Here is a 16,230-nt window from a genome sequence, read left to right on the forward strand (position 1 = left end):
GTACCCTCCAAGCTCATCATCAAGCTCGAGGCCCTGGGTCTGAACCCCGCCCTGTGCCACTGGGTCCTGGACTTCCTGACGGGTCATCCCCAGGTGGTGAAGGTAGGAAACAACTCCTCTTCGCTGATCCTCAAACCTGGGGCCCCACAAGGGTGTGTGCTCAGCCGCCTCCTGTACTTCCTGTTCAGCCATGACTGCGTGGCCAACTCAATCATCAAGTTTGCAGACGACACAATAGTAGTAGGGTTGATTACCAACAACGATGAAACGAGGAGGTGAGGGCTCTGGGAGTGTGATGCCAGGAAAATAAACTCTCTCTCAACTTCAACAAAACTAAGCAGATGATCGTGGACTTCAGGAAACAGCAGCAGGAGCACCCCCCTATCCACATCGATGGGACAGCTATCATTCAGAAGGCGAGGTCAGTACAGGTGCATCAAAGCTGTGACCGAGAGACTGAAAAACAGCATCTATCTCAAGGCCATCAGACTGCTAAACAGCCATCACTAGCACATCAGGGGGGGCTGCCTTATAGACATAGATTAGGAATTACTGGCCACTTTTAATAATGGATCACTAGCCACTTTAATAATGTTCCGTATCTAGCATTACTCATCTTATATGTATAAACTGCACAGCACACTATTCTACAGTATCTTAGTCACTTTAAAATTGTGTTTACATATTGCATCACCCATTTCATATGTATATACTGTATTGCATTCTATACTACACCACTGACTGTTAAACAGCCATGTCCAGCACATCAGAGGCTGCTGCCTATAGACATAGATTAGGAATCACTGGCCACTTTAAGGAAATTAAACACTAGCCACTTTAATAATGTCTCCGTATCTTTCATTACTCATCTCATATGTGTAAACTGTACTATATACTATTCTACAGTATCTTAGTTACTTTAATTGTTTGTAAATATTATGTCACCCATCTCATATGTATATATCGTACTCTATACTATGCCACTGTATCTTAGTCCAATGCAGCTCTGATATATATGTATATATATTCTTAATCCATTCCTTACTTAGATTTATTTTGTATTTTGGGTATATGTTGTGAAACTGTTATATATTACTTGTTAGATATTACTGCACTGTCGGAACTAGAAGCACAAGCATTTCACTACACCCGCTAAACACGTGTATGGGACCAATACAATTTGATTTGATTTAAATATGTGTATGTGACAATTATAAATGTATTTGATTTCTTTGTTCTTATAGGTAGCCAGATCCTGATTACAACAAAACATTTTACCACACTGTCTTGTTACATTGGTGAGGAAAAACTAATGCTTCCTCATACCTTTTAACTTTTTTGTCTGAAAATAAAATATTAATTTGACTCAACTGCGTTACACACTCCAGTTAGCAGATGGCGATGTCGGGCTTTAAGGCAATGCTGCCAATGTGACGTATAATCTAGTGGACGCAACGCTTCTTACACACAGCAACAGTTAGACAGCCACCTCCGTAGCGTGTTAGCCAAACCGATACAGCTCGTTAGACGCTTTCGTGTATATTAGCCACTATGTTTTAAACCCATGTCTGTTGTCTAGTTAGTTATCCCATTTAATGTAATATTTACTGTGTTGTTATTGGTAAACTAGCTGGCTGGTTAAATTAGCACTATCCTAGCAAGCAAGCTGACATCGCCGACCATGACCTCACTAAGCTACTCTCCAACTATTAAAGAAGAGGTCTGCTGGACGGAGAAGGAGGATGCTGTTCGAGTGAAAGAAGAAGAGAAAGAATTTACAGTAAAAGAAGAGGGAGACGCGGTCAGAGTGAAAGTGGAGGAGCAAGAGGAGGATGGAGTTGTCGGAGTGAAAGAAGAGAATAGGAAGATGACTGTCACATCGAAAAAGGAGGAAGAGGAAACTGGATATCTGGGCTCGGTTTCCCAAAGTGGTCTTAAGGCATCCTATGGTTCTAACGATGAAGTTAGCCTTAAAATGCGTTTGGGAAAATCGGCCCAGATTAACACTAGTAAGTAATTTGTAAGTCGCTCTGGATAAGAGCGTCTGCTAAATGACTTAAATGTAAATGTAAATGTACTGTCTTAAAACAGAGGCACAAACTCTGCAGTTGTTGAACTGACGTGTGGTGTTAAAGGGTAAATCTGCAGTTGTTACATCCATATTTAGACTTTATATATAGCCATTTATTCTCGAAGAATATAACATATGCACCATGGGCTTAGTTCAAAGTTTTGTCTTCGCTTGATTATTGTCCAGCTATGTGGTACTGCAAAGAAATATCTAGTTAAGTTGCAGCTGGCCAAGAACAGAGCTGCAGGTCTTGCTCTTAAATGTAATCAGAGGGCTAATATAAATGCAATGTATGCCAGTCTCTTGACTAAGAGTTGAGGAGTTGCCGTTTGGTTGGTTGGTTGATTGTTTGTGTGTCTTTTTTAAAGGGGCAACCAAGGATTTAAAAAGCAACAAAATGGTATCCCTAAGAATTGGTTTGGTTAACATCTGAGGGATGGGAGCTGGAGAAATGTAACCACACTCAAATCCACAGACAAAGCTATTGTAGAAATCTTAACCCAAAACCTAGCGACCTCATCAAGAAGTAAGGACATCTTGGCGTAACGGTTAAAATGTGTCGTCTTGACTGTGGCTGGGCTCCGGTTTGAGTCCAGCTCAGAGCTCCCCCTGAATTCGCTACACTATGGTTACAAGTAGTCATCCACCGATATGACATTTTTGGCCAATACCGATATCCAATATCTTTACTTGCCCAAAAAAAACACGATACCAATAACCAATATTTAAAATTTTAGCGGCCTTTTAAGCATTTTGGTACAGTTAAATAGTTAAAACACACACATGGACGCAACGGTCTAAGGCACTGCATCTCAGTGCAAGAGGTGTCACTACAGTCCCTGGTTCGAACCCAGGCTCTATGACATCCGGCTGTGATTGGGAGACCCATAGGGCGGCGCACAATTGGCCCCATTATTAGTAAAACATCATCAAAACCTATTTCTTTGACTTACTTGCTGTGCTGTTTCGTTGTTCAGTTGTTTCATTCTCAACCAAGATTTATCATACTAGCTCTAGTTAGTTAGCTAACATCATCTAAAATAACCCTAATTTACAAGATCGTTCTTATTTGATTAATGGTGGTCGGACCCATCTATGCGTTTAGCCTTCAAAATAAAAGTATGTAATTGACAGTGACGCAAATTAATACAAATAGTAGTATTATGCCATAATTGCATAAGCAAGGTTGGAGTGTTGTTATATAAAATCAACAAGGCAATAATTTGTTAATTTGACAATCAGTTGAAATCACACTGGATGTATTATATATTAGAATTGCGTTGGGGATATACTTATTTCACTGTACAGCCTTACCTATGGATTGTGGATCAATGACATCAGTCTACTCGGTGACACCCAGAGAACATTAGCGTTGTAGCTCTTATTGCGGTACTCTTAAACAACAGTAAATTGAGCCACATTTAATGTCAAATTATGTGTTTTGAACACTATTCTTGAGGAAAAACAATACTGCGTGGATGTTTTGGAGTCTGATAACTGAGGTGGACATTGGGAAAAAATATATTGTGTATTGAGTAGACTGATACCCCATTTCATTGATCCCCAATCCTTAGGTAAAGCTGTACAGTGTAATATAAATGTCACTACACACAATATGCTGACTGGGGAGGTGATTTCACACAGTCACAGTCCTGCGACAATGCTAATATTTTCCTAAACACAGTTGTGTTCTGTGGGTGTCACCAAGTTGACTGATACCCCATTTCATTGCTTCTCATTCCAATCTTGTTTAACATTATCTAGTCTAAATATGGCATGATTCCACCAATTGTATCCTTCTGCATCACTTTCAAAGAGTTACTTTTATTTTGAAGGCAAACCGCAAATTCCACTATTATGGCCAATCCTTATTGTGGCTAGCTTCACAACATATAACCTGGTCCGGTCAAGCATCACTAGCCAGATGAAGCTAAGTTAAGTAAGCAGGCTAGCTATTTATTTTCATCAACTGAATGTTCAATTTCAATAGGCAGAACAACAAGTGTCTACCTAGCTAATACTTACTCACAAGGATTCTTAAATAATTGCTAAGAATAATGAAAATGACTGCAGTTTCTACAGGTCATTGTTTTCAGGCTGGTTATATTGGTGCTAGCTAGGTACCAAGCTAAAGCTAGCTGCCCCAGAAGTTGCGGTCTAACAAATAATGCTTTATTACCAATGCGGTATTGTAAACACATTGTTCGTGGCCGATGCTTGCTTGTTTGCAGACCTTTTTGTACAGCTTTGACAGTGCTACTGATAGTAGTGGTGGCTCTAGGCTTGCACGTGTGCGTGCAAATTCAGAACACACAACATTCTGTAATAGAACTGTGTTATTTGACATGTTAAATTAAAAGCTTATTTAACGCGTCAAATAGTGTTATTGTCAAATAGTGTTATTTGACGTGTATCTTTTTTTGACACGCAAAGACCCAAACAGCGTTCCATAGTATTTTATTTATTTATTTAACCTTTATTTAACCAGGTAGGCTAGTTGAAAACAAGTTCTCATTTGCAACTGCGACCTGGCCAAGATAAAGCATAGCAATTCGACACATACAACAACACAGAGTTACACATGGAATAAACAAAACATAGTCAATAATACAGTAGAACAAAAGAAAACAAAAAGTCTATATACAGTGAGTGCAGATGAGGTAAAATAAGGGAGTTAAGGCAATAAATAGGCCATGGTGGTGAAGTAATTACAATATAGCAATTAAACACTGGAATGGTAGATGTGCAAAAGATGAATGTGCAAGTAGAGATACTGGGGTGCAAAGGAGCAAGATGAATAAATACAGTATGGGGATGAGGTAGGTAGATAGATGGGCTGTTTTACAGTTGGGCTATCTACAGGTACAGTGATCTGTGATCTGCTCTGACAGCTGGTGCTTAAAGCTAGTGAGGGAGATATGAGTCTCCAGCTTCAGAGATTTTTGCAATTCGTTCCAGTCATTGGCAGCTGAGAACTGGAAGGAAAGACGATCAAAGGAGGAATTTGCTTTGGGGTGACCAGTGAGATATACCTGCTGGAGCGTGTGCTATGAGTGGGTGCTGCTATGGTGACCAGTGAGCTGAGATAAGGCGGGGCTTTACCTAGCAGAGACTTGTAGATAGCCTGTAGCCAGTGGGTCTGGCGACGAGTATGAAGCGAGGGCCAACCAACGAGAGCGTACAGGTCGCAATGGTGGGTAAGTGTATGTGGCTTTGGTGACAAAACGGATGGCACTGTGATAGACTGCATCCAGTTTGTTGAGTAGAGTGTTGGAGGCTATTTTATAGATGACGAAGTCGAGGATCGGTAGGATGGTCAGTTTTACGAGAGTATGTTTGGCGGCGTGAGTGAAGAATGCTTTGTTGCGATATAGGAAGCTAATTCTAGATTTAATTTTGGATTGGAGATGCTTAATGTGAGTCTGGAAGGAGAGTTTACAGTCTAACCAGACACCTAGGTATTTGTAGTTGTCCATGTATTCTAAGTCAGAACCGTCCAGAGTAGTGATGCTGGACCAGGTGAGCAGGTGCGGGCAGTGATCGGTTGAATAGCATGCATTTAGTTTTACTTGATTTAAGAGCAGTTGGAGAGTTGTATGGCATTGAAGCTTGTTTGGTAGTTATTTAACAGTGTCCAAAGAGGGGGCAGAAGTATACAGAATGGTGTCGTCTGCGTAGAGGTGTATCAGAGAATCACCAGCAGTAAGAGCAACATCATTGATGTATACAGAAAAGAGAGTCATCCTGAGGATTGAACCCCGTGGCACCCTCAGACTGCCAGAGGCCTGGACAACAGGCCCTCCGATTTGACACACTGAACTCTATCAGAGAAGTAGTTGGTAAACCAGGCGAGGCAATCATTTGAGAAACCAAGGCTGTCGAGTCTGCCAATAAGAATGTGGTGATTGACAGAGTCAAAAGCCTTGGCCAGGTCGATGAATACGGCTGCACAGTAATGTCTCTTATCGATGGTGGTTATGTCATTTAGGACCTTGAGCGTGGCTGAGGTGCACCCATGACCAGCTCTGAAACCAGATTCGAAATGGTCGGTAATCTTTTTAACTTGGATTTCGAAGACCTTAGAAAGACAGGGTAGGATAGATAGTCTATAGCAGTTTGGGTCTAGAGTGTCACCCCCTTTGAAGAGGGGGATGACCGCGGCAGCTTTCCAATCTTTGGGAGTCTCAGATGATCCGAAAGAGAGGTTGAACAGGCTAGTAATAGCGGTTGCAACAATTTCTGCAGATAATGCTGATTTGTAGGGTCCAGATTTGTAGGGTCCAGATTTTGCCGCTTTTTCAGAACATCAGCTATCTGGATTTGGGTAAAGGAGAAATGGTGGGGGCTTTGGCGGGTTGCTGTGGAGGGTGCCGGGCAGTTGACCGGGGTAGGGGTAGCCAGGTGGAAAGCATGTCCAGCCGTAGAGATGTGCTTATTGAAATTCTCAATTATAGTGGATTTATCGGTGGTGACAGTGTTTCCTAGCCTCAGAGCAGTGGGCAGCTGGGAGGAGGTGCTCTTATTCTCCACTTTACAGTGTCCCAGAACCTTTTTGAGTTTGTACTACAGGATGCAAATGTCTGTTTTAAAAAGCTAGCCTTAGCTTGCCTAACTGCCTGTGTATATTTGTTCCTAACTTACCTGATAAGTTGCATATCACGGGGGGCTATTCGATGCTAATGCAGAACGCCACAGGATGTTTTTATGCTGGTCAAGGGCAGACAGTTCTGGAGTGAACCAAGGACTATATCTATTTCTAGTTCAATTTTTTTTTAACGGGGCTTGCTTATTTAAGATGGTGAGGAAGGCACTTTTAAAGAATAGCCAGGCATCATCTTCTGACGGGATGAGGTCAATGTCATTCCAGGATACCCCGGCCAGGTCGATTAGAAAGGCCTGCTCGCAGAAGTGTTTTAGGTAGCGTTTGACAGTGATGAGGGGTGGTCGATTGGTCGCAGATCCATTACGGATGCAGGCAATGAGGCAGTGATTGCTGAGATCTTGATTGAAAACAGCAGAGGTGTATTTGGAGGGTGAGTTATTTAGGATGACATCTATGAGGGTGCCCGTGTTTACGGATTTGGAGTTGTACCTGGTAGGTTCATTGATAATTTGTGTGAGATTGAGGGCATCAAGCTTGGATTGTAGGATGGCCTGGGTGTTAAGCATGTCCCAGTTTTGGTCACCTAGTAGCACAAGCTCAGAAGATAGATGGGGGGCAATCAATTCACATATGGTATCGTGGGCACAGCTGGGGGCAGAGGGAGGTCTTGCAAGTGGCAACCGTGAGTGACTTGTTTCTCGAAAGGTGAATTTTTAGAAGTGTGGCCGATTAATTAGGGCCGATTTCAAGTTTTCATAACAATCGGAAATTGGTATTTTTAGGCACCAATTTCCGATAATTAAAATATATATATATTTTTATACCTTTTATTTAACTAGGCAAGTCAGTTAAGAACACATTCTTATTTTCAATGACTGCCAAGGAACTGTGGGTTAACTGCCTTGTTCAGGGGCAGAACAACAGATTTTCACCTTGTCAGCTCAGGGGTTCCAATCTTGCAACCGCACAGTTAACTAGTCCAACGCTCTAACCATTGCACTCCACGAGTAGCCTGCCTGTTACACAAATGCAGTAGAAGCCAAGGTAAATTGCTAGCTAGCATTAAACTTATCTTATAAAAAAACAATCAATCATAATCACTAGTTATACCTACTAATCCAGTTTGGCAGGCAATATTAACCAGGTGAAATTGTGTCATTTCTCTTGCGTTCATTGCACGCAGAGCCAGGGTATATGCAACAGTTTGGGCTGCCTGGCTCATTGCGAACTAATTTGCCAGAATTTTACGTAATTATGACATGCATTGAAGGTTGTGCAATGTAACAAGAATATTTAGACTTTATATATTTTTAGATAAAATACAGAACGGTTCTGTCTTTCACTGAAATACTAAACGTTTTGTTTTCTAAATGATAGTTTCCGGATTCGATCATATTAATGACCTAAGGCTTGTAATTTCTGTGTGTTATTATGTTATAATTAAGTCTGATTTGATAGAGCAGTCTGACTGAGCAGCAGCAGGCCCGTAATTATTCATTCAAACAGCACTTTCATGCGTTTTGCCAGCAGCTCTTCGCAAGCACATCGCTGTTTATTATTTCAAGCCTATCAGCCTAATGGCTGGTGTAACTAATATGAAATGGTTAGCTAGTTAGCTGGGTGAGCGCTAATACTGTTTCAAACGTCACTCGCTTTTAGATTTGGAGTAGTTATTCTCCTTGCGCGGCAAGGGCCGGGGCTTTTGTGGAGCGATGGGTAACGATGCTTCGAGTGTGGCTGTTGTCGATGTGTTCCTGGTTCGAGCCCAGGGGCGAGGAGGGGGACGGAAGCTATACTGTTCCACTGTTAATACTATCGTGCCTATAAGAACATCCAATATTCAAAGGTATATGAAATACAAATGGTATAGAGAGAAATAGTCATATAAATACTATATTAACTACAACCTAAAACCTCTTACCTTGGAATATTGAAGTCTCATGTTAAAAGGAACCACCAACTTTCTTATGTTCTGAGCAAGGAACTTAAACGTTAGCTTTTTTATATGGCACACATTTTTACATGGCACTTATGACTTTCTTCTCCAACACTTTGTTTTTGCATTATTTAAACCAAATTGAACGTGTTTCATTAATTATTTGAGGCTAAATTGATTTGATTGATGTTTTATATTAAGTTAAAATAAGTGTTAATTCAGTATTGTTCTAATTGTCATTATTACAAATAAAAAATATATACAAATCGGCCGATTAATCGGTGTTGGCTTTTTTGGGCCTCCAATAATCGGAATCGGTATCGGCGTTGAAAAATCATAATTGGTCGACCTCTAGTACAGATTTTAATAGTAATACAGAACTCTGCAGGATATCTTTGCTGTAGATTGCAACACCACCCCCTTTGGCAGTTCTATCTTGGTGGAAAATGTTATAGTTAGCGATGGAGATTTCAGGGTTTTTGGTGGTTTTCCTAAGCCAGGATTCATACACGGCTAAGACACCCGGGTTGGCAGAGTGTGCTAAAGCAGTGAGTAAAACAAACTTAGTGAGTAGGCTTCTAATGTTAACATGCATGAAACCAAGGCATTTACGGTTGCAGAAGTCAACAAATGAGAGCACCTGGGGAGTGGGAGGGGAGCTAGGCACTGCAGGACCTGGATTAACCTCTACATCACCAGAGGAACAGAGGAGAAGTAGGATACGGGTACGGCTAAATGCTATACGAACTGGCCGTCTCGCACGTTCGGAACAGAGAGAAAAAGGAGCAGGTTTCTGGGCACGAAAGCATAGATTCAAGGCATAGTGTACAGACAAAGGAAAGGTAGGATGTGAGTACATTGGAGGTAAATCTAGGCATTGAGTAATGATGAGAGAGATATTTAAACCAGGTGAGGTCATCGCATATCTAGGAGGTGGGACAACATGGTTGGTTAAGGCATATTGAGCAGGGCTGGAGGCTCTACAGTGAAATAAGACAGTAATCACAAACCAGGACAGTAATGGACGAGGCATATTGATATTAGAGTGAGGCATGCGTAGCCAAGTGAACATATGAGTCCAGTGAGTGGTTGGGCTGACCAGGGACACGGTGATTTAGACATTTAGCAGGCCGATGCTAATTGTTAGTAGGCCGGGGCTAAACAAGCTAGCAGTTAGCAGACTGGGGCTGGCAAGCTAGCAGTTAGCAGGCAAGCTAGCAGTTAGCAGACCGGGACAGGCAAGCTAGGAGTTAGCAGACCGGGGCTAGCAAGTTAGCCTTTGGGGGATGTTGATAGATCAGTCGTGGAATTAATAGGGTTCCAAGTAGCTCTAGGCATCTAGCAGGTTAGCAGAATGGGCCTTCAGCGGGCGTCGGGCCTGTTGAATTCCTCAGGCAGATTATGTCGGTATTCCAGACGTAGAGGATCGGCCGGGTTCCGTGCCCCGTACCGGCAGTAGAAGAGGTCTGGATATTGTAGCCCAGAAGTGGGCTTCGGTGGTAGCACAGGAGTCCTGGCCGGGCTAGCTTCAGGCTAATTGGTGCTTGCTCCAGGATGGAAACGCTAGCCAGGAGTGGTCACCTGGGATTTTTAAATTTTTTATTCCACCTTTATTTAACCAGGTAGGCTAGTTGAGAACAAGTTCTCATTTGCAACTGCGACCTGGCCAAGATAAAGCATCGCAGTGTGAACAGACAACACAGAGTTACACATGGAGTAAACAATTAACAAGTCAATAACACAGTAGGAAAAAAAAGGGGAGTCTATATACATTGTGTGCAAAACGCATGAGGAGGTAGGCGAATAATTACAATTTTGCAGATTAACACTGGAGTGATAAATGATCAGATGGTCATGTACAGGTAGAGATATTGGTGTGCAAAAGAGCAGAAAAGTAAATAAATAAAAACAGTATGGGGATGAGGTAGGTAAAAATGGGTGGGCTATTTACCGATAGACTATGTACAGCTGCAGCGATCGGTTAGCTGCTCAGATAGCAGATGTTTGAAGTTGGTGAGGGAGATAAAAGTCTCCAACTTCAGCGATTTTTGCAATTAGTTTCAGTCACAGGCAGCAGAGAACTGGATTGCGGTTAGCTAGTTGCGAAGATCCAAATGAAAATGTCCAGAGTTTGCATAGGAATCTGGGAATATGGAGAGAAATAGATCCGTTATGCTCTGGTTTGAGTCACGTTGTTTGAACTGGCGAGAGCTTTCCGAGCTAAAGGTTAGTTGATGACCGCTAGCAATGGATTGCTAACTGATAGCTGGTAGGTAGTTAGCTGGCTAGCTTCATTTGAGGGATTACAGATCCGAAGTAAATAGAAATACTTTAGAAAAAAGCAGATCTACCCCACATTGGGTGAGGCATGTTGCAGGAGAGTATTTAGAAGTTAAGGTTTAGGAAAATATTTGTAAAAGATATGCGAAGAAAAAAATGTAAAAATATATATACAAGGGACACGACAGGACAAAGACGTCTGACTGCTACTCTGTCTTGGAAGAGACGTATATGTCATATGTCGTGAAGCTAATAAGAGTGACGCTATCACTGTGTAACTCCGGTAGGGAGACATGTGTCCGGTGCTCGTCTTGTTGGCGAAAACCAACATCACCCACGACAGAGAATGGTTGATTGCAGAAGGCAATGAATTCCATTATCCTGACGTTAATGGATTTCGCCTTTGAGTTGTCTCGCTGAAATGTTCTTACTCTTTCAAATGACTGCTCGGCTTGTTGACTGCTGGATCCATACAGCAGACATTGTGGGCTAGGTTAGGAATGCTGTGTTGAACATGTAGCGCAACATTTTACGTGGCGTCATTTCATCATTTAACCAATGTTATATTTGATCCCCTGCTGATTTTGTACGTTTTGCGCACTGACAAAGAAATGATCAGTCTATAATTTTAATGGTAGGTTTATTTGAACAGTGAGAGGCAGAATAACAACAAAAAAATCCAGAAAAACGCATGTCAAAAATGTTATAAATTGATTTGCATTTTAATGAGGGAAATACTTTTTTCCCCTCACTGTATGCACGTCAGTTGACTAGCAGAGATGTAAACACCCCCTGTTAGTTTTTATGACTTTACAACCACGTCGTAAATCCACTCAGTGCCTTCGGAAAATATTCAGACACCTTGACTTTTCCCACATTTTGTCACGTTACAACCTTATTCTAAAATTGCATAGGATTGGTTTTTATTTAATCAATCTTCACACAATACCCCATAATGACGAAGCAAAAACAGGTTTTTAGAAATGTTTGCACATTTATTAAAACATAAAAACAGATACCTTGTTTACAGAAGTATTCAGACCCTTTGCTATGAGACGTGAAATTGAGTTCAGGTGCATCCTGTTTCCATTGATCATCCTTAAGATGTTTCTACAACTTGATTGGAGTCCACTTGTGGTACATTCAATTGATTGGACATGATTTGGAAAGGCACACACCTGTTTACATAACGTCCCACAGTTGACAGTGCATGTCAGAGCAAAAACCAAGCTCCGAGACAGGATTGTGTCAAGGCTCAGATCTGGGGAAGGGTAACAAAACATTTATGCAGCTTCGAAGGTCCTCAAGAACACAGTGGCCTCCATTCTTAAATTGAAGAAGTTTGGAACCACCAAGACTCTTCCTAGAGCTGGCCACCCGGCCAAACTGAGCAATTGGGGGAGAAGGGCCTTGGTCAGGGAGGTGATCAAGAACCTGATGGTCACTCTGACAGAGCTCTAGAGTTCCTCTGTGGAGATGGTAGAACCTTTCAGAAGGACAACAATCTCTGCAGCACTCCAACAATCAGGCCTTTATGGTAGAGTCGCCAGACGGAAGCCACTTCTCAGTAAAAGGCACATGCCAGCTTGCGTGAAGTTTGCCAAAAGGCACCTAAAGACTCTCAGACCATGAGAAACAGGATTGTCTGTCTGGTCTGATGAAACCAACTCTTTGGCCTGAATGCCAAGCGTCATATCTGGAGGAAACCTGGCACCATCCCTACGGTAAAGCAAGGTGGTGGCAGCATCATGCTATGGGGATGTTTTTCAGCAGCAGGGACTGGGAGACTACTCAGCATTGAGGCAAAGACGAACGGAGAACTACAGAGAGATCCTTGATGAAAACCTGCTCAGGACCTCAGGCTGGGGTGAAGGTTTACCTTCCACCAGAATAACAACCCTAAGCACCCAGCCAAGTCACTGCAGGAGTGGCTTCGGACAAGTCTCTGAATGTCCTTGAGTGGCCCAGCCAGAGCCCGGACTTAAACCCGATCGAACATCTCTGGAGAGACCTGGAAATAGCTGTGCAGCAACGCTTCCCATCCAACCTGACAGATCTTGAGAGGATCTGCAGAGAAGAATGGGAGGAACTCACCAAGTACTGGTGTGCCAAACTTTTAGCGTCATACCCAAGAAGACTCAAGGCTGTAATTGCTGCCAAAGATGCTTCAACAAAGTACTGAGTAAAGGGTCTGAATACTATTGAAGATTTTTTATTTTTCATAAATTAGCAAACATTTCTGAACCTGTTTTTGCTTTGTCATTATGGGGTATTGTGTGTAGATTGATGAGAAAAAATAACTTAATACATTTTAGAACAACATGGAAAAAGTCAAGGGAGCTGAATACTTTCCGAAGGCATTGTATATACAATGCCTATGTGGACACCTTCAAATTAGTTGATGTGGCTATTTCAGCTATACCTGTTGTTGACAGGTGTATACAATAGAGCACACAGCCATGCAATCTCCATAGAGAAACATTGCCAGTAGAATGGCCTTATTGAAGAGCTCAGCAACTTTCAATGTGGCACTGTCATAGGAGGCCGCCTTTACAGCAAGTCAGTTTGTCAAATCTCTTTCCTGCTCGAGCTGACCCGGTCAACTGTAAGTGCTGTTATTGTGAAGTGGAAATGTATAGGAGCAACAACGGCTCTGCCACGATGTGGTAGGCCACACAAGCTCATAGAACGGGACCACCGAGTACTGGAGTGTGTAGCTCGTAAAAATAGTCTGTCCTCGTCTGCTACACTCTCTACCGAGTTCCAGACTGTCTCTGGAAGCAACGTTAGCATAATAACTGTTTGTCGGGAGCTTCATGAAATGGGTTTCCATGGCCGAGCAGCCACACACAGGCCTAAGATCACAATGCCAAGCGTCGGCTGGAGTGGTGTAAAGCTCGCCTCCAATGGACTCTGGAGCAGTGGAAACACATTCTCTGGAGTGATGAATCACGCTTCACCATCTGGCAGTCCGACGGACAAATCTGGGGTTGAGAACCGCTACCTGCCCAAATGCATAGTGCCAACTGTAAAGTTTTGTGGAGGAGGAATAGTAGGGCTGTTTTTCATGGTTCTGACGAAGCCCTTCAATTCGGGTGAAGGGAAATCTTAACGCCACGATTCTATGCTTCCAACTTTGGGGCAACAGTTTGGGGAAGGCCCTTACCTGTTTCAGCATGACTATGCCTCCATGCACAGAGCGAGGTCTATACATGAATAGTTTGTTGAGATCGGTGTGGAAGAACTTAACTGGCCTGCACAGAGCCCTGACCTCAACCCCATCAAACACCTTTGCGATGAATTGGAACGCCGACTGCGAGCCATGCTTAATCGCCCAACCTCCGTAATGCGCTTGTGGCTGAATGGAAGTAAGTCCCCGCAGCCATGTTCCAACATCTAGTGGAAAGCCTTCCTAGAAGAGTGGAGGCTGTTAAACCAATAAAGAGGGGACCGTCTCCATATTAATGCCCATGATTTTGGAATGAGATGTTCGAAGAGGCCCAGACGGCATCCCTAGCCGCATCTTCAGAGCAGTCTCTGATCAGCTGGCAGGAGTGTTTACGGACATTCAATCTTTCCCTATCCCAGTCTGCTGTCCCAACTTGCTTCAAGATATCCGCTATTGTTACTGTGTCCAAGAACGCAAAACGAACTTAACTAAATGACTATCGCCCGTAGCACTCACTTCTGTCATCATGAAGTGCTTTGAGAAGCTAGTTAAGTTGTCAGCGATGTATACGCCGAGGAATCTGAATACTAAATGCACGCTTGGAGCTAGGAACACAATCATTTCATTACACCCGCAAAGAAATCTGCTAAATATGTGTATGCGAGGCAATAAAATTTGATTTGACGAGCAGGTGTCCATATACTTTTGGTCATATATTGTAGATGTCCAAGCCTACCTCTTTCAGGTAATACATTCAATGCATTAATAGCCTTATATTTAGCTCGTTAATAATGGATTATGCATAATAAGCTTCTAACTTATAGCCTCTGCCTCTTGTGCAATACGCACTCACATGTTGGAGTCCCATGCAGGAAAAGCTAGACTAGAATAGCTTGCTGGACTGTTTTTATTTTTGAATTTCTTATACAAATAGACTATTCGAAGAGGGACGCTAGCTCTTGTTTTCTGAATGTTAAATACAGCAGCCAATAGAACTCACGGGTAGTTTGAAATAAGAGCGAATGCGCGATTGCAGTAGGCCAAAACAGTTATTTATTCAGACCCATAACCATTTGATCTTCATGAAGAGTTGTGAAAGTCTTCTGCATCTAATTCTAATCCTATATTATTCAAGGATGTCATTAGAATGATGAAGATTAGGACAACACAATTTATTTAATTTAACTGTTTACAGCGAAGAAGGAATGAAGCAACAATAGAGAGAAAGAGATAGGCTAATAACATTAGCGGAAAGATTATGACAGGTATGTGTCAGCCTACTAATTATACAAATAGGCCCTGTTATATTTCAAAATTACATTTGTTAGCTCATACTTGAACTTTGTAGGCAGCATGTGCTGCACCAGAATCATATGTTCGCTTCCCTGCTTTATCATGGTTTGAAAGATGTATAGTTGAAGTCTGAAGTTTACATACACTTAGGTTGGAGTCATTAAAACTAGTTTTTCAACCACTCCACAAATTTATTTTTAACAAATTATAGTTTTGGGAAGTTGGTTAGGACATCTACTTTGTGCATGACACCAGTCATTTTTCCAACAATTGTTTATGGACATATCATTTCACTTCTAATTCACTATCACAGTTGCAATGGGTCAGAAAATGATGGCATTTTGATGGCATAGAAGCTTCTGATAGGCTAATTGATATAATTTGATTCAATTGGAGGTGTACCTGTGGATGTGTTTTAAGGCCTACCTTCAAACTCAGTGCCTCTTTGCTTGACATCATGGGAAAATCTAAAGAAATCAGCCAAAACCTCAGAAAATCAATTGTAGACCTCCACAAGTCTGGTTCATCCTTGGGAGCAATTTCCAAACGCCTGAAGGTACCACGTTCATCTGTACGAACAATAGTACAGATGAACACCATGGAACCACGCAGCCGTCATACCGCTCAGGAAGGAGACACGTTCTGTCTCCTAGAGATTAACGTACTTTGGTGCGTAACGTGTAAATCAATCCCAGAAGAACAGCAAAGGACCATGTGAAGATGCTGGAGGAAACAGGTACAAAGTATCTATATCCACAGTAAAACGAGTCCTATATCGACATAACCTGAAAGGCCACTCCTCCAAACCCGCCAAAAAAGCCAGACAACAGTTTGCAACTGCACATGGGGACAAAGATCGTACTTTTTGTAGAAAAGTA

The 16,230-nt window shown here is 42.2% G+C and overlaps 1 protein-coding gene across 2 annotated transcripts in view; it reads left to right on the forward strand.

The window, feature by feature from the left end:
* Positions 1-1,431: 1,431 nt before the first annotated feature.
* LOC118399310 (zinc finger protein 501-like) overlaps positions 1,432-16,230 on the forward strand; it is a 50,562-nt gene continuing 35,763 nt past the window's right edge. Inside the window, exon 1 of one of the 2 annotated variants that reach the window (XM_052475245.1) lies at positions 1,432-2,009. In XM_052475245.1, the coding sequence (XP_052331205.1) occupies positions 1,682-2,009 (328 nt within the window). In that variant the 5' untranslated portion in view covers positions 1,432-1,681. The remainder of the gene's footprint in view (positions 2,010-16,230) is intronic. The other variant, XM_035795298.2, reaches the window with a different exon arrangement.

The sequence above is a fragment of the Oncorhynchus keta genome, chromosome 2 (assembly GCF_023373465.1).
Source record: "Oncorhynchus keta strain PuntledgeMale-10-30-2019 chromosome 2, Oket_V2, whole genome shotgun sequence".
NCBI lineage: Eukaryota > Metazoa > Chordata > Actinopteri > Salmoniformes > Salmonidae > Oncorhynchus > Oncorhynchus keta.